The 19,883-nt window shown below is 40.0% G+C and overlaps 2 protein-coding genes across 3 annotated transcripts; both read right to left on the reverse strand.

Moving 5' to 3' along the window:
- Positions 1 to 592: 592 nt before the first annotated feature.
- On the reverse strand, positions 593 to 9,986 carry LOC110069261 (aquaporin AQPAe.a-like). 2 transcript variants are annotated; one of them, XM_089280168.1, is made up of 4 exons: positions 9,554 to 9,986; positions 3,253 to 3,488; positions 2,570 to 2,650; positions 593 to 1,698 (listed from the first exon to the last, which is right to left on the reverse strand). In XM_089280168.1, the coding sequence occupies exons 1-4, from the start codon at positions 9,861 to 9,863 to the stop codon at positions 1,528 to 1,530; spliced, it is 798 nt and encodes a 265-aa protein (XP_089136294.1). In that variant the 5' UTR covers positions 9,864 to 9,986; the 3' UTR covers positions 593 to 1,527. The 2 variants fall into 2 exon arrangements, with proteins under 2 accessions (XP_089136294.1, XP_089136295.1); XM_089280169.1 differs by lacking the exon at positions 9,554 to 9,986 and adding an exon at positions 5,435 to 6,013.
- A 1,349-nt stretch (positions 9,987 to 11,335) lies between these two features.
- Positions 11,336 to 17,707, reverse strand: LOC110069262 (aquaporin-4-like). Its single transcript, XM_020776758.2, has 4 exons — positions 17,311 to 17,707; positions 14,645 to 14,880; positions 13,505 to 13,594; positions 11,336 to 12,334 (listed from the first exon to the last, which is right to left on the reverse strand). The coding sequence occupies exons 1-4, from the start codon at positions 17,609 to 17,611 to the stop codon at positions 12,197 to 12,199; spliced, it is 765 nt and encodes a 254-aa protein (XP_020632417.1). The 5' UTR covers positions 17,612 to 17,707; the 3' UTR covers positions 11,336 to 12,196.
- Between the last annotated feature and the right edge of the window lie 2,176 nt (positions 17,708 to 19,883).

A 19,883-nucleotide genomic window follows, 5' to 3' on the forward strand; every position in this document is an offset into this window, starting at 1 on the left:
CTAACTCGCGGTGAGAGAGCATAAGAACGAACGCAAAAACGATTGATTGAGTGAAGGAAGGAAGGCAGGCAGGCAGGCAGGCCTGCAGGCTGGAAGGAAGGAAGGAGAGAAGGAAGGAAGGAAGGAAGGAAGGAAGGAAGGAAGGAAGGAAGGAAGGAAGGAAGACAGGCAGGCAGGCAGGCAGGCAGGCAGGAAGGAAGGAAGGAAGGAAGGAAGACAGACAGACAGACAGGCAGGCAGGCAGGTAGGCAGGCAGGCAGGCAGGCAGGAAGGAAGGAAGGAAGGAAGGAAGGAAGGAAGGAAGGAAGGAAGGAAGGAAGGAAGGAAGGAAGGAAAGAAGGAAGGAACAAACGAATGAATGGGTCTGCAGCAGGTCTATAAGGACGTGAGTACGCGGACTGAAAATTGGACAAGGTCAGAGGTCCCGATTCCTGGTGCTGACCGAAAGGATCGCGGATTCCGTGAAGGAGATTTAGAGACAACGAGGGATGGGGAAGATAACGCCGGCAAGCACATGCGTGACAAGTGAAAGCCGCTGATTAGATTTTGCGATTGGAAGTCCATAAATAAAAAACACTACGACGATAACACATAAATGTGATTAAAGTTTTAATTCTTCACGCCATCCGTTTGTCAGTATTGTAAATATTAGTATATTAAATATGCGCAATTTACCAAATGGAAGATGGTTTTCCGTGTTGTTTAACTCAAAAGAGAATATTGAACGCTTGAGGTCTAGAAAAACTCCTAATGGACACGTGAATGGAACGCAAGTGCGTTCAAACATTTTTCTAGACCTCAAAAGTGCATTATCCTCTTTTAGAAACGTTGCATAAAAAAGCAAAAATATTTACATCTAAGAAGAGGCGGTAATTGCGTTGGCAACACAAAATCCGGAAGAAAACTGCTTTAAAATTTCCAGCCGTGCATTTATAAAAAAGAAATGGCGAATATGCAACAGCTGTATTCTAAAGGCTTCATAGTTCAGTTTTGCTTGGTTACAATCCAGTTGAAGACTCGTAGTTTTCAGGGATTTCTTTTTAACTTCCATCTACATTGTGTAACTTATTTACAATCGAGAGGTTTATTTCAAGTCATCTAAACTTTCATACAGAACTATCAGTGTAGAGACTGTTTCTACTTTGCGAATCACTCTTGAGAAACAATGGCAGGGCAACCATACTCTCAACAACTTGAGGCCATGTTCGTGTTCTCGCCGTAGTGGACTGGAACCAGCTTGCAATGGAGGCTTATGCGGGGGAATATTATTAAACGAAGATTAAAGTCATTTGCATTTGAAAAGATTCCCCGCCGGCATTAACCTCAGTTGCAAGTTAGTTCCAGTCCTATACCGAGAATACGAATATGGCCTATTCCATGCAGTTTTCGTCTACACCAAACGAACCCAGAAATCCTTGCAAGCTAACCCGTGTCCAGTCTCCCAAAAGTTTCTATATACTGAGTCTCTTTCTTCCGCTATATACTACAAACAGTTCTGTTTTGAATTTCAAATATGTATGAAAACTATTAAAAATTGGAGACAATGAACTTTGATGTATCATTCTGGTCCGTCATTTCCACGGTGTAGGTGTTACCATTTTGTAGTGTATCAGTCTGCTTCTTTCCTTGCCCTGCAAATAACAGCTGGTAAGTGCACGTCGCCATCAGGCCGCCAGCCGTAGGGGCAATCCAGTATATCTGTTATTGAGAGAGAAAAATGAGTAGATCGTGTTAAATCACGTCCGTAAGTTTCTTCTACACCACGAGACCTAGATTGTGAAACATCGTTTTTACGGCACTGTACTCCAATTTTTTTTTTGCCTTTAGCTTGAGTTACTGACTGACTGTAATATTTTGTGTCGTAGTCTCATAAGCCTGCATGTTCCAGACCACTAATATTTTCCATTGAAAAATTTGTAACGGTCACTTTTGAAAATGTATGTTGATTAGCATACAAAACGTCAAGTTCTGATTAAACTGACCTGGAATACAACGTTTATCACCGCTGTTTGTATTATATTTTTTATCAAACTACGATGGCCTAAGAATAAGAGTTTATACGATACCGCATGTACCATCACTTCTTTGCACAGATATCTCACCATCGACAAAACTAATCCTTGTCTTGCAGTATTCTACGAGCGCTTGATATCTGTATTCTAAAATCGAAAAACGACGCTTTATTCTACGCCAGGGATGAAACGTTTGCCTTGGCGAAGCTTTCGCAGAATATCCAAAGTTGTTTTCGTGTCGCCACTGAGACGTTTTGTATCGGTATGAGTCGCTGAGCTCCATAAAAGTATGAGACTAAATAATACTAGTGTATCTTGAATTTACTTAGTTTGGCCTCCTTTTCCAAAAAAGGTATGAAAATTCCCCCTATAAATCGTTAATAGAAACCTCTTTCAAAAGGCCAGCACGTGCCCAAAATATAACAAAGGAATACACATTCAGAAAACGATAGATTCGATAAAAGAATACCGTAAAAGACATTAGCACTAGGGTAGAAAATACCCTTGTTTGGACACGCAAATTTTGCTACCACATCATCCACAACCTGTTTTCTTACCCAATGGTCTTTCCACGAGTTCATAATGACAGCAGGGCCGAGAGAACGAGCAGGGTTTAGGCTGGCCCCAGAAGATGGGATCTGTAATGGAAATAAATTAACAAATTCACGTCAGTTTTTTATGCGTCTGGCCTCTTATTGATGATAAATTGCGTCATAACATTGTCAAAGTGGCTGTGGAACCACGAGCAGGCGAGTGGTTCCGCAGTAAACTGGTCAAGACCCAAAACTGGTCAAATGCTGGGAATGATTGAGGGGAAAAGACGCCGTAAACTTGCCATAAACAAAGATAAGTGAATTTTATTAAAAACGTCGCGAACATTGTCAATAGCTTCTCTCATTTTTTGATTGGCTACTTAAAAAAGTCCATAAAATCTCCTTGGTTAAAAAGTTGGCAGTTTAACAGCTAAAAGTCAAACTTAAATCTTGCATAAAGTAAAATTTTATTCGTCTGTACTCTTATTTATGATTAAAATGAGCCAATCAGCGCGCGAGAAATTAGACAGTTACGGTATTGTAAAAAGAATAGTTCACAGATTCGCACATGTGACTCTGCCTTTTTCCTTGCCTTCTCGTTGGAAAATGGTCCTTATATTTGTAAAGCGTTATGAAATTTCTTGTTTTAATTGCCGCTCTGAACTCAAACAAGGCATGCTATCTACATACTAATGTTTAGTTCCTACCCCATGCATAAGACAGATGAACACAGTAATTCCAATGGCCAGCGGTACCCCATAACCTGTCATGCCCCTGCTTGGGTCGGTGACCGCGAAAATCGCGAAAACCAAAATGTAAGTGAGGACTAGCTCCGTCACAAACGCCTGCGCAGTGGTGACGTCATTGGCGGGTGCTGTAACTCCTAAAGCTCCAACAGATTGGCTTGGAGTGATGCCGTAAACAATGGCTGCCCCACAGATGGCTGAAAAGGAAACAAAACATGAGCAAATTTTGTCTTTAGAGTTGAGCTTGTAGGGCAAGTCTACATACGAGCCAAGTGGCCCATCAGGCCGGCGCTTATCACCGATTTCTGTAGCATGAAGCGACTAGGACTATTTCTACTCCCCCCTGGATGGGATGCTGGTCCATCACAGGGTTACCCCCAGCATTAAACTCATTTATACACCCGCATGGGTGGAGACAGGCTCTGTGAGAGCTACCTGTCTTGCCACCGCGCCTTCCACAGCAAAAGGTATACTCCCTTGAAAAAGAGTCATGTTAACAGTTGCGCAGCTCGGAATCTTAACATTTAATATATATCTTTGTAGTATAAGACTTGATATAAAGCTTGGCTTACCAGATCCATACCACCATTCCAAAATTTCCTTACTCTAGTATAGAGAAAGGAGAACGAATGGGAAGCGGGTTGCACGTGAGAATGCTGCCTACCAAATTGACCCATCAAAGGGCGAATATTACAAGAGAGATCATAATAGTTGATGTTGCTTGTAAGGCGTAATGGAGGAAAATGACAGTCATGTATTTTCCTCGGAAACATTCCCCGCAATAACAGATAACAACATTAGACAGTTCTTCCTGGATGCTCTCTGTCGTTTCTCTGTACATTCATGTTTTCATTTACAGTCTTGTCTGAATTTAATACCTTCTTTTGGCCGAGAGGTTAGGTAATTTAAGTAACTACTGTTTCCATGGTTTTCCCTTATATGAGATCAATCTTTAACGTTAGCGTGTTTGGTAAAAAAAAAAAAAAACAGGGAAAAAGAATGTACATTAAAAGAGTTAAAAAAAGACAATCTGATTGTTTTCTTTCAAAAATAACGCTAATTGAGAATAAGGCTGATTGTCTAAAAATAGAGTTAGCCACAAACTTAACTTCTATTTTCTTGTACACGTATTTCTAGTTTTAAGACAGCTTTTAATCTACTAATTTCTTCATGGGACTTCTTAAAACCAGTTATATCAGAGCTATGCATAACTATCTCATCGAGAACTTGAACGGCACGAATTTGTAATTCTTGACCACATATTTCATTTCATCGCTGTGGGCTCTTTTGTTTTATGCCTGAAATATTCTCCTTGGTCCAATGGGTTCGAATTGATCGTGTTAACTGTATTATCTTTTCAAGCTCTTTTATTACACTGAGCTTGCTTTTGACAAAACTTGATATACTGACTGATATTGCGTTCATAAGTGGAGGTGCTAATCTTCGTTTGGCTTTTGCAATAGTCCCAAGTCTGATGTGCCTTCCATTTCCTGACGTGAAGTGTCTCGTGTAATTGACTAAAAACAGACTTCACTCTCTCCAGAGATTTTATATTATTTTTTTACGCTTGCTTCAGGCTCGGATGGGTTTCTTGTTGCTTTTTGCCTTCATTAAGATTATTTTTAAAACGAAGCATGAAAATAACTAGTCCTGTCTTGAAGGAAAAAAAACGATTTATTTCTCGTCCTGAAGTGAGCGTTGCGTTCCCTCTTACTTTATGTGAAAATTTCAAAACACGTCATGTGTTATAGGAGTTTGTTTGCGATCCACTCTTATGTAAATATCTGAAGTAATGTGAATTGTCACGTCATTCCATTGAGTGTTGGCTTTCAATTCCGGTTTACAAGAGAAGCTTAATAAAGTGAAAACTTAATCAACTAAAGCAACCTGAAATTAAGTTCACTTGTTGTTCATTAAGTATAGAAGAACTCGGCTGTAGCCTTTTAGAAATCCCGTGACTTTTTAGCTCTATTTTAACACTCCTCCGGAAGAGGTCAGTGCTTTTACGTTTACCAAAATAAATCATCCTACAACAGCAAAATGCTTTGAATCGTTAGCCAATTTCCTGAATAGCGAATTTTATATAGATCTACAGTAACTCTCTCGAGACCGAATACTATTTTCTCTTTGCATAAATCCTTACCTCCCGTGCACTGTGCTATGATAATGAAGAGAGCTTTCAACATTGAAACTCTTCCAACGGCCATCATAGAGATGGTCACGGCTGGGTTAAGCTGTCCTCCGGAAATGTGTAGAATAGACATGGCAAGAGTCGCAATGCTCAGTCCATGGCTGAAAGCAATGTGCATAACCGAAGGAGGGCTGTAGTTCCATGGTAATACAGTCCCACATACCATGAACAAGAATAAGAGTGTTGCTAAAAACTCGGCGAAGACTTCGGTCCAAAATGATCGGGAACGTAACTCCATTTTACCGTCTCGAAGAAACATGTTTGCGTCGATCCGTGTTAATTATATGTATGGACCAAAACAAGACCGGTACTCACTGTTGTCTCAGTGTTCAAAAGTGCAGGCGATGTTTACTCAAGAGACCTTATAAAGCCCCCACAGCTACCGGCTTTCAAGGGCTAGGAACAACCGAGAAGGACTTTCAAAGTCACACATGCTGATTGGCTAAATATTCGTCATCTTTCATTAGCCACTTGTCGTGACTTGATGTGGATGACAGACTTGAGTTTGAGACTATCTGTCATTGTTGACTAAAATTGGAGGGAGGGTCGACTGAGGGTGGAATCCGTGAGGGGAAGTGTTAGTGGGTTAATGTGCACGAGAAACTGAAAGACTTTAAAAAGTCTATCTTTGGGTTATAGGCTGGCTCATGGTCTTGTGAATACGGAAAGTTGACGAAATTCTCCGATTGGGAAAGAACTACAACTGTTTTGAGTCGCTGCACACGTCATGGATGGCACTGGATAAGCGACTCCACTCTACTCAATCAAATTTGAAAGACAATCACCCTAAGTCCATTCTCCATTATTTCAGCCCGTGGCCGGTTGCTTACGAGTCGCGACCATTCTTAGAAGCAAGCAGCTCTATTTGCGACCACGTTTTCGAATTTTCCAAGCGTTCGCTTATGAGAGCTTCGACTGTCTCATTTTTCGCGTGGCAGCCGAATGCCACCATGTGTATCGCGCAAATTAACGTTTTGAGCATAAAAGCAGTGTAACCATTAATTTCATGTTTCTGAGAGAAAATGGCAGTCAAACGTAAACCTTAACTTTGTAGGTCCTGAAGATCTGTATGTCGAGTGGAAGAGATATAGGTCGTTTAGAATCATTATATCCAGATGACAGAAGTGTACTAGTATGTATGAATACGACGACTTTATCATTTTTCAATGTTAATAACGGTATCAATGCAACTTTTCAGAAACTTTGACTACATCTCCAGTAAAAGTTTGACGCACCTTGTCCGACCGAGTTCAGATAGTGAATAATACCTTCAGTTTAAAGTTGGAGCGGTGCACATCAAAGAAAGTCAACCCGAGCCGTGTAGCTGGCAACAGTTTCCAACACTTTTCAACAATTATACGTTGATTGATCACAATAGACTATGATCTAGTTGACCAGTAGCGTCACTGTATATCAGTTGATCATACAATAATGCTATCGCGAGACCGGAATGCCAAATCATTGGTAAACTTGAAATTGTGACCATGTCGCTGAGGTTGCAGGTGACCATGTCAACAGTATAACCTGATGAATTCAGCCTTACTCTAACTTCATGCACTGGCTTACAGCTCAAATTTGAGCTCGGTGTTCGCCTTTTCGGAATGGCCTGATAGTTAGACTTCGGATTGCGCTATTAAGTTTTCATGCTGAATTAGACCCGTGATGGTGATGTGTCCCTGGGCAAGATACAAGATACCGGCGTCAATTATGTTTCTCAGCTATCTGTTTTGTACACGGAGAGATCTTTGAGCTGGTGTAGTAAGATAGATCCAGGTCGTGTAATTTAAATAAAGGACTGTACTTTCACAAACGAGAGGATTATTTTCCAGTTTTTTCGTTTGGGACAGGGAGACAAATCAGCCAAACAGGTGGCGGTTTCCCTGAATCGAATGTTAGTCCCTGTAAAACACGACCTAAGCTTCACTGAAGTTACCCTCGTGGTTTCATGCCATGGGGACCCTTCTCAAGTACTCACAAGAAAGCTATATGTCATTTGCATACGCTCTGCATTTGATCATAATTATCCTGGGATCTTGTTCAGATCCTAACTGTTTTTGTGACCCCTTCAGATACTGAATCGATCGTGACGGAAGCCGGAAATTTTATACAAGTAAATTTTAGTGGGTACAAAAGAACATAACGGCTGTAGTAGTTGCAAAAGAGGTGGTTCATCAGAGTGAAGCCTTATTATTTATTTAGTGTTGGCTCTTTGGGTAATTCTGTCAATTTTTCATCCAAAAATGCAAATGTTCTTCTTTTTTCCTCAATCACTGGTAAGGACATTTTTGGGTTTCCTTTTGCAAAAAACTCCAAAAGAGAAACGTTTTAGGTTTTCGAGATATCGGGAATAAATTATTTTGAATTTCTGTCTACTGTCCATTCAGCGTCGTCAAGTTACTGTAATTCTTAAAATTACCGCTAAACTGTCGAGGGACTGTTCTGAAAGGTCTTGAATCGCAATGTCACTCTACGACCTTTCACGCAATTGCCAATTCAATCTCAGTTTTTTCATTTTAGTATTTCATCTTTCTACGTCTTGAATTATTTTCGATGTCTTTGAAGAACCGAAACATATTATGTCGGTTTCCTCAGACGGAAAAAGGACAAGCAGTCGTTTCCTACTTTAAGAGCGACCGTTCTGGAGGAAACTCGCCGCGCTTCGTCTTCAGTTATTTATTGTGTTCAGAGCCGTGTTTTTTCCAGTGAGTATCTACTGTTTCAATGTCTGTAAAATGTAGATTTTCATCGACAATATAGTTGCCTGAGTCTATGCTTAGAGTTTTCTGCCAAAACATTATAAATCTAACACTTCCGATCATAATCCCTCAGACCAGATACCGAAACGGCAAAACTGCAAAAATAGGTCCGCGGTGCGTACATGCAAGGGCATAGAATCCAAGTGGGGAGCTCATTTAATTTTGGCAACTCAAAAGAAGGGGGGGTGTTAATTGGAAACGGGCTACTTTGTCAGGACAGGGTGCTCATTTCACTTGTTTGTTTATTTGTTTGTTGGTCAATTGGTGATTTTGTCTGAAATATTTGAACTGCCCAGTTTGGAAGATTGGGAATTTTCAAGCTGTAGGAAAAAGATCTATGTACGCTAGATAAAACCTAGCGAAGCGAAGGTCCATTGCGTAATGCCATCCTAAGTCAGGTCAATATCGAAGTGATCTCTGCGTATGTCGCGAAACAAAATATACTTGCATGTTAAGAAAGGACTAATGCTAAAATACTAACGAAAGAGAAAACGTACATTTGATGATTTCTCAGAGGTTTTAACAACAGCCCTTTTCTAGCTAGGACATTAAAATCTGACAAAGAGGTTATACATGGGACTGACTTGGAACAAAGTAGCTGTTATAATAAAAGAATAGTTGCATTTCTATGGCGCCAGTTCACTAATTGCCCAAGGCGCTTCGGAATAATAATGTGTAAACATAGCTGAACTGAAAAAATTTAAAGATTTGGAAAAGACGTAAGTTAAAATGTAACTGCATTTTGACTGTGAAGCTTAAGGGAAAGAGGTAAACTTTATGAGTGAAAAAGCAGTTTCTGCTCTAGAAAGCCTTACACCGTAAAACATCGGCATCTACTTGTGCAGTAATACATGAGTACTTTAAAAGTTTTAGATAACTGAGAACGATATGGAAAACGCTATGATTAACACAACTTACAGTGCAGCATACATCAAACCTTGGACGTAGATTGATAGACAAAACTCGCTTCAAAATTATCATTTCATTAGTTATTTCAAGTCTTTAGGCTGATTTCGATGTCATTATCGAATTAGACATGGCAAGTGTGTCCAAATATTTCAGGTTTCTTTCGATTCCCTCCATATGCCTGTCGCCGGTAACGTCCTTTTCCGATTTCAGACCAAAATTGATCGAAAGCGTCTTCGTACAGCTTACTTTCTGTTGTAACTTTCAGATCTTTCGTGAACTTGCACATTTCATTTTAAAAATGTATTCACAGATTCCCAATGCAGTTGAATTTCTACTTGCTTTCCGCTCCCTGTAATCCGCAACGTATCTACAAACTATATTATAATGAATTGCAATGTATCCTTACCTCCCGCACTCTCCGCTGCAATAAAGAACACTGCTTTCAAGATTGAGACCCTTCCAACGGCCATCATGCAGACGGTCAAGGCTGGATTTATAAGTCCACCAGAAACGTGAAAAACTGACATGGCCAGAGTTGCAATGCTCAGTCCACTAGTCAATGCAGTGTGCATAACAGAATTTGGAGTGTTATTCCACGTTAACCCTGTTCCACAGGCTAGAAACAGGTATAAAAGTGTAGTTAAAAATTCGGCAAAGACCTCGATCCAAAAGAAACGTGAAAGTAGGTCCGTTTTTGTGCCGCAATGAAATGTCATGTTGTTGTATTGATGTGTGAATTGATTCGAGTTGGAAAGAGGTATATAAGAACTTATCTATTATCGACCCGGTCTTCGCTTCTTCAAGGGAGCGAAACGGAGACCACTGCTTTGGATGTGTGAGCAGCCTATCACCTGACAGAGCGTGCTTTGTTAATTGACCCTGGGTCTCCACGGCTAAATTAACACCTTGGGGCAAAAACGTCTTTTGAATTTACGGTGCAAATCTGTTTGATGGTGTTGCAAAAAGAATCTTGAACGGTTGTGCAAATCATTTAAGTGGCACTAGCCGACAGACGCCGAAAACGCATCAAGCCTGCAGGTACTTGCGTTCCGCCTCCTGCAAATTCGGGCATCGATATCTCAAAAATAGCCACCGTCTACTGACCCCTAAACAATTTGGCTCAATTAGGTATCATGCTATTCTACGAGCGACCCGCTCTCACAGTATGAACATTTCTTGCGTAACAACCCGAACAGCGATTGTTTGCTGATCATAAAATCACCCAAAGTGGCTGCAGGAGCAAGCAGACAACAACTACCAAAACAGAGCTCAGTAATGGGCAATTTCCTAGTTACTTTGTGCCTCTGTTTCAAAACGAGTCCTAATGCAAAACCTTTCATATGAAAATGGGTTTAATTTGCATGAAAATGAACCTGTAGGCCAAACACATTTTCATTTGAATGGTTTCGCACGAAGTCTCGTTTTGACACATAGGAAAAAGACAACTCGGAAATGGCCTATTTGGTACGTTTAAGTTATTACGAAAATATCCTCTTTCTGCCTTTTTTAAAACAAACCATAGAGTTGCCATAAAAAACCTATTAAGTGAGATCTTGAAAATACCGCAAACGTGCATTTGCTTTGCGTGGTTCCTGTTCTCTTGTCACGATGGTGGGCGGCCTGCATGGAGTTGATTTTGACTCCATTTCAAAAGAAATTGAAGTTTCTGCAAAACTTCTTTGAAAATGATCATACGTTGATTTTTCTCTTTCTCGAATTGGTCTCTAGATCGAGTATTTCGGGTTGGCACACCGGCTGCGGTGGAACACAACGAGGCACCACTAAACCTGACAAAAGCATTCTCTAGGGTCCTAGAGGAAGAGAAGGGGGGACCGGCGACGGACTAACATCTGATCAAGGGGGGTAGTGGAACATCATATGTCAGAAACCGGGGCCGGGTAAGGAGGGCGATATGGACCACTTGGCCCGAATGCAACAATTTGATCGAGCGTTCTTCCCCAGGATGCCGGATGTATTTTTTTGCCTTCGGTAACTTTCTGAACGGTCACAAAGACTTGATAAACAGTTTTTACTTCAGACTACCAAATGTGAAGACTGCGTGTAGTGGGAAATCATCATTGAATAATTAACCAAGCCTTGATTCTAGTCGTTTAGAAGGAAGCTAGAGTGCTGCAGCCGTTATGATTATCTGTAGCTCTACCCCATTACTCAATCGTGTACTCAGCTCTAATCAATGAAGAACTCAATGCGTTTATTTTCACTGAGTTACTGACTGATCGACCAAATTTTAGAGGAATTTTAAAATTTTCGTCTTGAGAAATCGAGTAAGTATCCTTCAAATGCATAATATAAGTCTTACAATTATATACCGTTTGATACGTAGAGTAAAATCAAAGAACAAACAAACACTGACTTTCTAAAACGACTAACAAATCTAAACTAGAACTAAGTTAGAAGTGCTCAAAACTCATCTGAAGGTTGAAAACAGCCTACTTTAAGTCTTACGGCTGTGACAAAAACGTAAAAATCTAACTACTCCTACTTGTATTGATGTAACACGCAGGACGTCATTTTTTCGCCTTAAGTTCAATAATCAATGTTCCGGAATATATAGAAATTATAGTTATCTGGGATAATTTACATACAGTTTCTTAATCAAACAAGATTGCTTGTCGAATATTTAGTGGAAGAAAAGCAAATGATTCAACGGCCTATGAGATGCCCAAAAGTGTTGAACCAAACAAAATCTTCTTTTGATTTGTTATTCAGCAAAAAGCTTACTACAGTTACGAATTTCTATATTTACTTCGCTAAATTTCACACTGTTCATAATGAAAGTTTTTCGATCCGCATGTACATTGAAAAATCTTTAGACCACTTTTGCGCTCGTAAAATGTCAAGCACTGACTTAGCTCTCAGCGAAAACATCGGAAGCAATGCTTGGTCATGCTTTGACAAGCTACATAAAGATAAAAAAACTAGGCTTTCAAAAAAAAGCTAAGCTAAACTCAGCACGATAACTAAACAATCTAGAGGGCAAGGTTTTTTCTTTTAAAAAAGAAGAGCGGAGCTGCAATCAGCCGACAGTTTACAGCTTTGAATCTGCGTAAAGATCCAATTCGTTGACTGACTCAGCAGCGGCGCCCATCTCTTTTCGGGATCGAAAAACCAACTGGTACAGAAGTGCTGCCACCAAACCTCCTCCAATTGGCCCAGCCCAGTACACCTGAAAGACACACAGATATGTTTAAAATGACAGGCGCTTCGAGAAAACTTAGTCTTGCAGAAGTGTCAGAAGCGTACGCAGCAGTGTTGAAAGGTATCATGGGTAGAGCTGGCTGGCTACCACCTTGTTTAATTAATCGAAGTTCACGGTGTTTCTGCGTGAAGTAAGAAGAAACCATCTATTTTGGTCTCATCTATTTTTCCTTCCATTAGTCTGGAACACCGTGAACTTCAGTGATCAACCATTGGTATACTGAGGAGGGAGCGTGGCAAAGTGGTTAGGGCGCCGGACTTGACATCCGGGGGTCACGGGTTTAAGTCCCGTTCTGGCCACCAGCTGGTGTTGCTCTCGGTAGTCTCGATCTCGCAAAACTGCAAAAATGTATGGGTGGCAAAAACGCTAATGAGCCCATACGTTCTTTGTAAGATTTTGAGTTTTTAAACTCGTGTGACAAATAGTATTCTATATTTCGGGCTTAAATTTCTTGGGGCAGTTAATCAAGCCACGCCTTTTTAATATTCAGAATGATACAGACTATGATTTGAAACTGAAGAGCTTATGAAGGGAACAGTTTAAACAAAGATTCCATTCAAGATTTAAATAGTTGGCAAATTGTCTTTTACAACCCCGTATTTATTAAAAGGGGTGCTCTAACTTTCAAGGCTGGGAATGAAACCAAAGTCTGTTCTAATTCTAATGAAAGTTATTTGCCGGGAATTTCTTATGTTCATAGTAGTGTTAATGGTGCTGCACAAGTTTTTTATTAAGCTGGTGAAAACTATTGACCAAGCAGAACGTTTCTGTGGTTTTCGTTAGAAGACTGTGGATGAAAGCTTAGTGAGAGGCCATTTAAATATAAGCTATATAGCACTGACTACTTTATCTTTTTAACTACTTTATCTTTTTAAATTTTTGTCAAACATAGCACAAATCTATCTTGAAAGATATTTTCTATTCTTTTCAAATTTGTATCAGAGCTTATCTGGCAACGAAAATCTGCTTTCTGTAAAAGTTTGATATTCGGCGAATGCTTATTCATTGCATTTTTTTGAGTTTCTGTGTAAGATATCTACCTCGCCAAATACGTTTTCACCCTTAAACAGCCTCTTTTGTACTGTAATAATCTAGAAATATGTAAATTGCTCAATGTTAGACCCTGTAATCACATACCCAGTGATCCTCCCAGATTTCTTTTTTGTTCATGATGACCGCTGGACCAAACGAACGTGCAGGATTTATACCACATCCCGTAAAACCAATCTAAAAGTAAAACACAAAGTTAAATTACGATGCAATGTGAGCCAAACTAAAGGAAGAATTGTGGATCATGGTGTTTATAGCTGTGGAAATTAGCCAGCTGTATATCCGCCATAGATCTGAATTACTTTTTCAGTTAAGGAGGAGGGCAAAGATTAAATATCAGATATGCAGCAAACTATTGTTTTAGGTCGGAAAATGCTGCAACAATTGTTAAGGGAATCCTTTTCCTTGTTGCTCGTAAAAACGGACAAGCAGGAAGAAAACGAGCTCTAAATCCAAGAGGAAAATGCTGGATTTGAGGCACATCGGGAAGAACTCAAGATTTTACTGGTTTTTTGTTGTTGTTGTTGCTGCTGCTGCTGCCGCTTTGTTTTTGTTGTCTATGTGTCTGTTTTTCTTTTCTTCCTTTCTTTTTTTTTTGGGGGGGGGGGGGCGTGTACATGTGTGTTCCTTTTATTTTTTATGAGACTACTTTTAAAAAGAAAAATTAAAACACGGTGTCGGCCTGTGTTGTGGTTGCTGTTTGAGGTTTTCAACGAGTCTTAACTGATCTTAACTGCGTCAAAGTGAGCTTTACCTGTACTAAGTTCACAATAAATCTGGGGCACTTACCATTTACATGGGAAAACCGGAAATTCCAGTTGGAAAATCAAATGGTTCGCGCCATTCCGTTTGGGAAGCTTCAGAAAATATGGGCTGTGATTTGAGGCGATGCTATTTTTCTGCTGTTTTAAGTCTCTCTAGCTGATGTGGATATACTTTATAGCGATTCCCTCTCCCGCAACGTGGCTTTCAATTGTTTGATGTTTATGCCTGAAATTTCCAACCGGATGGTTTTTGTAAATGGTAAGCACCCGTTGCCTCCCAACAAAGGTCCGCAATGCATCTATAGAAGTGTTCTATTTCAGAGATGTTACAAGTTACAAGTAATGATGGTTTAACCGCACTATTGGCCCAGGCAACCAATATGTTTCGTTTCTTGATTGTTAAACCCTTAAGGTCTATAGCGTCAGTGTGAGGTAGGCTATAAATTTAGAGACCTTAACTCACCCCAATAAAATGACACACAGCTACACAAAGGCCGATAGACAGCGGGACTTCGTATCCATAGTGATTCCTCTTGGAGTCTGTACTAGCGCACACAGTGAAGACCAGAAGGAATGTCAGCAATATTTCAATCCCTACCGCTTGTGCCGCGGTCACACCGGGGCCTGGGACTGTCGCTCCCAGGGTTCCGCGTTTCTCGTCAGGTGTGATGTATTTCAATACCGCTGAGCCAGCGATACCTTGTTAAGAATAGAAAGATATCTTATCATTTTGATTGAAAAATGTAAATTTGCTGCATGTCTGCATTTTTCAACATTATGACAAAACGGGTTTGTGTGCATAAAGACGGTTTAAAAACGGTCCGCAGTGCGTGCAAAATCTTTAGCTTTGGTTTGTAAATATACGTTTTTGTTTGTGTGATGTCTTTTAAAAACATGTTCCCTTATCTACCCCAAAACCACACCACACTCGATCATTTGTATTTCAATTAGTAAATTGAGTGTTATTTAGTTTTTTATATAAGAGCCATACAAAAATCAGTCAACCAAAGATTGCCCTGATGCAGAACCTCCATTTTGACGAAAAATATTTTCGCGATTCACAGTGAGAGCAGAATCATTAAAGTGTCACGTATTTTTTTCAGGCGAACGTCACTGCGCGGTTGAACCGGATATCCGTAATATCTTTGGCCCACCCAGAATGTTCGGTATTGCCTCTATGGAATTTTTCAAAAATTGTTTACACGACACAAAATGCTTGCCAATGACAACATGTGGAACTCACAGTTTGCATAGACCCAAACCGAAAAAAAAAACCACAACGGCAATATTGCACCTAATGTTGTAAGACAGAAGGCGTCTTTTTTAGTCCGGAATCTTGTTGACTATCAGCAGCATTGCTAGCAAGTTTGCAGCTATTTCCTGCCTTTTTGCTGCCCAATCACTGACCCGAGCAAACAATGTGTTTCTCCTCCCTGCCAATCGTTAGAATTTCCCATTAAGTCTTAACTTTCAGAGATTCTGATATTTCACCAAGGTCATTGTCCATTTATACTTATCGATGCATTGTTCGCCAATGTATCGGTTTTGAGAGAATAATTAAGGTAGGTGTTGCCTTGGGATGGGAACTCATAAGAGCTTTCCACTTGAACTTCGTCTTAATGGACGGAAGAAATTACCATTAACAACGTAAGCTATTGATAAGATCTGTATATCAACTAGCTTGATGTCTCTTAAGATTTTGACCGACCCCGTCGGGCGCCAATGGCGATTTTAATTGCTTAACTCTTACATGAAGTTTCTAAAAATAATAACTCAAAAACAAAGGATGCTAGTGTGTATTAATTGATTGTGTATTATCTCAAAGGTGATGTTTTTTTCTCCGAGACGAAGGGCACACGTTCTTTGTTTTTGCTTGATCAATTACAGCAAATGGGAAACAGCCACGCTTTATACAGGCATTTGCATTTGTATTCCACGCACTTTTGAAGCCCTTGACAAGTTTGCTGCAAAAGACGTCAGTTGATAAAGTAGCTTTCGCTGGGAAACAATGACGGACAATCAAAATGGCGGCAGTAAACCCAGATCTTTGTTTCCAAGACATAGTCAAAAAGTTCAAAAAACTGAAAATTAGATACGTTTTCCACTCGACATTGCATTGTGTCTAACAACTGGTAATTCTAGTCTGCTGGAAGGTTTCAATTAGATAAGTGATATAACAATCTTCATAAGCTTACATAAGTATGAGTAATAATCACTCTAGAAGTCCCACTTATGCCCTTTTAACATGCATGTTAAGTCATGTGTGGAATGAAAGCTTTCTTGGGTGAAAACATTCTAAATATTTTTAGAATTTATTCCAAGTGGTATGCGAGCCAAATACCTGCCATAGCGCTTTCGTTAAGTGTCAGGGGCGTTTTCTATATTCAGTTTGCCAGCTCTCCTCTGGAGGCGACGACATAAAATACAAAACCCGCTTCGGTAATTTTCATTCAGTGAGAGAATTGAACAAAAATGTGGCGGTTTTACAGACGATTTAACCAGGTCCACGAAAGCTGTTATTAACCCACATGACTACCATAACTTGTGCTCAGCCAGTTTTTTTATTCAAGTCACGTTTTTCGCGATTGTTTCGTGCCTAAGATTACTCTTTTAGAAATAGTATAACAGTTCAACGGTGTTGTTTGGATTGAAATAAAGAAAGGTCGGCCGTTATTATTCGTTTTCTATGATCATTAGAAGTTTGACAGCATTCAATATTGCCATTAAAGGACATTGAGAAGACTAACTTTGTTAGAAGGCGAATTTTTGTTGTGCACCTTACCAAATTAACACTACATATATGATTGGTATGAAAAGAACATTTGCAAGCGTTTTCTTTTTTTCTTGAGAAGAGCGGGCAAACTTTGTAGGATAATTTCTGTCTTCCTTATGCTTTTAAGATCGTTGGTCTAAATGCGTTCGTTCGTTCGAAACGAAGTTACTGAAAAAAAGACTTCCTCTTACATCTATAGACATTATCTTTTTGCTATCTCAAGAATCTTCCGTTAGTCTTTCACCGAGTCCTAAATTCCGAAGAATCGCTGAATATAGAAGGTAAAAGTAAAGTTGTTTACATCCTTTTATAATTATGTACCAACAATGCAAACACGTCTTTTATGGTACACTTACCTCCAGCCAGCTGAAAAATAACGTAGGTTATCCCTCGAAAAACGGAAACTTTCCTGATGGCCATCATGGCAATGCTAACGGCGGGGTTGATGTGTCCGCCACTGAGATGCAAGCTGCACATGGCCAGTGTGGCAATGCTGAACCCAAAGCACAAAGAAATCAGTTCCGTGGACGGTGGATGAAGCGGATTCCACGTGATGGTTGTACCAGTGGTAAGGAAAATGAAAAAGAAAGTCGCAATCAGCTCCACCAGGGCACTTGCCCAGAAATGGATACTTTTCAGCTCTGACATTAGCATCATTTCTGCTCGCGTTGACTGATCCGTCTGTTAATAAGCTTCCAGCTTGGCACCTCTCCGTTTGACTATCTGGCAACGCTTCAGAGGACTTGGCATTTTATGTGTTTTGTTGATTTTTTGCGTCCGCTTTGGCTTTTGTAATGGAAATGAAGCACTAATTACGATATCGAAGGAACTAGAACGTGATAAAAAGTTACTGAGCTTCACTCGCCTGATTTTATTGTAGTTCCGCTTTCACTGACAATGTAAAATTCAAAAGCAAGATGCTGTTGAAAGTGGAACAAGTATGAGCCATGGGAAACCATTGCCAAAAAAAAGGGAATGAATCCATGCAAACTCCCTAATTCCCATTCAGGAGTTGTCAAAATGTAATTTCTCCTTCCAGTATTAATCAACTGTTAAACAGACAGATGACAAGAACAAAGACTAACTGATAACAAACAAGAGGGCATTGTTGTCCTATGCCATCAAATGTTCACGGCTGACATGTGGAGTAGCCTTCAAGGACGACGAGACGTCCACACGCACGGTAAAGAAGGCTGCATTCACCAGCCGTGGTAAATTGATATTTCAGGAATGTCACTAATGGGTTCAGACACGCTTGCCTAGCGTAAGCTTAGAGCTTGTTAAGTCTAACTAATTGCATAAGGTATTTCCATTGTTCAGTGCCAGAACACCATATGCAAACTTAGCTTTACACCATTTCAAACTACGAGTTCCGGCCACAAAATGGTTCCGAAACGTCGACGGGAATGTGTCAAGAAATATAGGTTTGCATGCGACGTCATCGGTGCCGTGTTGCATTGACGGCAAATGACAAAAGACTTCTATTTTACTTCTCTTCTCATTTATTATTCATAAACGTTACTTTGCTGCCACAATTTGTCATTTTGGTTCCAAAACAGGAATATTTTGTATAAAGTACTTTGGCTCTCTCTTGCCACCTGCCTTGTTCTATGATTGACAAATGAAACGAGACTGGCCTAGGTTCTGCAAACAGTGCCTGTTTGTTCATCTTTGTGTTGATTTTTGTGTTGCTTGGCCAACTGGGTCAACACAAGCTACTTTGGTAGATTGAGGCAACTATGGCAAACAATTCTAAATGGCAATAGATTTTGGCCACCTCTCTGGCAAAAAAACAGCCAGGTAGATTTAATTAAAGATTTACTGTTACAAAAAAGCTGCAGCTGGTGGTGTCTATTTATTTTTCTTTGTTAGGAGACATTAGCACTACCAGGTTACTCCGAAATTTGAATGAAAATGAAGTTATGTTTGTATGTAGGTATGTCTCTGTACGGTGGTTTTATAACAAAGAAATAGTGTAAATAACTCACGGATTTAATGGAGATGATGGCATCAGTAGCCTTACTGGATTTTAGAGGAGTGTGTTTGTCATTCATCCAACGATCTTAAAAGCATAGGTGCTTCATTCTTTACACACGTTTTCGAAAACGCTATTTTAACTCCAAGGTATGTTTTTTTTTTGTTTGGGCGAAAAAGCCCAATTTGGGCGAACACCAGATTCCACAGGAATGACCCAGTCCACCACAATTGCTGTAACAGTGATGACGGTCTTAATCTTGTTTTGAGTTGATCCTTATCGGTTTGAAACCGTTCTCCCATAACGCTTAGATTTACTGGCTTTCTCACGGAGACCAGCTTACTTATCCATACAAATGCAGTGCTTTCAGCGTGTATGTCTCCCATGATAATATTGCCGTTGATGCGAAGAATCTTCCAGTCACGATGCTCTGGCACACAGGATTGACATAAAAAATGCGATCAAGGCAGCAATCCAAATATCAGTCCAAATAATACATTTTTATATATAGGCCAGTTACCAAGCCATTCATAACTTTGAGTGACAACCGGTCATCAGGCTGTTTCCAACTTAATATTGAAGAGTGTTTTGTCTAACTAACGTCTTGCAATGTCCGAAGCCAAAATAAATATGTAATTACTGACAACAGTGCCAATTTAATGAATACCTGAAAAGTGTGATGCAATAAATGTCAAGTTCATCTCACATATAGACCTTACTCCCACGGTAATCCCTCTCAAGTTATTTTTAGGTATAACATTCAGTCCTTTCCCCGGCTGATAATATTTCCATACGCACTGCGTAGATCTGTTTTATGGAGGATAAGAATGCGTGTTAAGCCACTTGGGCTGTACACTTGAGAAACATTCGCTTCGAAGGATTGGTTACTTTGAGGTCCTTTCAAGATTTTTTTAAGCTGGAAGTGATCTGAGAACGGTTTGAGGGGGATTCATT

Source organism: Orbicella faveolata, unplaced genomic scaffold, assembly GCF_042242905.1.
Source record: "Orbicella faveolata isolate gen_17 unplaced genomic scaffold, um_ofav_v1 contig_47, whole genome shotgun sequence".
NCBI classification, from domain to species: Eukaryota; Metazoa; Cnidaria; class Anthozoa; order Scleractinia; family Merulinidae; genus Orbicella; species Orbicella faveolata.

Bases quoted from the DNA above. Each gene is read 5' to 3' on its own strand.
- LOC110069261 (XM_089280168.1), bottom strand. From the start codon at position 9,863: ATGACATTTCATTGCGGCACAAAAACGGACCTACTTTCACGTTTCTTT. The intron at 2,651-3,252 runs GTAGGAACTAAA...TTTCCATTACAG, and splicing joins TCATCTGTCTTATGCATGGG to ATCCCATCTTCTGGGGCCAG. The intron at 1,699-2,569 runs GTAAGAAAACAG...TCTCAATAACAG, and splicing joins ACTCGTGGAAAGACCATTGG to ATATACTGGATTGCCCCTAC.
- LOC110069262 (XM_020776758.2), bottom strand. From the start codon at position 17,611: ATGATGCTAATGTCAGAGCTGAAAAGTATCCATTTCTGGGCAAGTGCC. The intron at 14,881-17,310 runs GTAAGTGTACCA...ATTCTTAACAAG, and splicing joins TATTTTTCAGCTGGCTGGAG to GTATCGCTGGCTCAGCGGTA. The intron at 13,595-14,644 runs GTGAGTTAAGGT...TTTTACTTTTAG, and splicing joins CTGTGTGTCATTTTATTGGG to ATTGGTTTTACGGGATGTGG.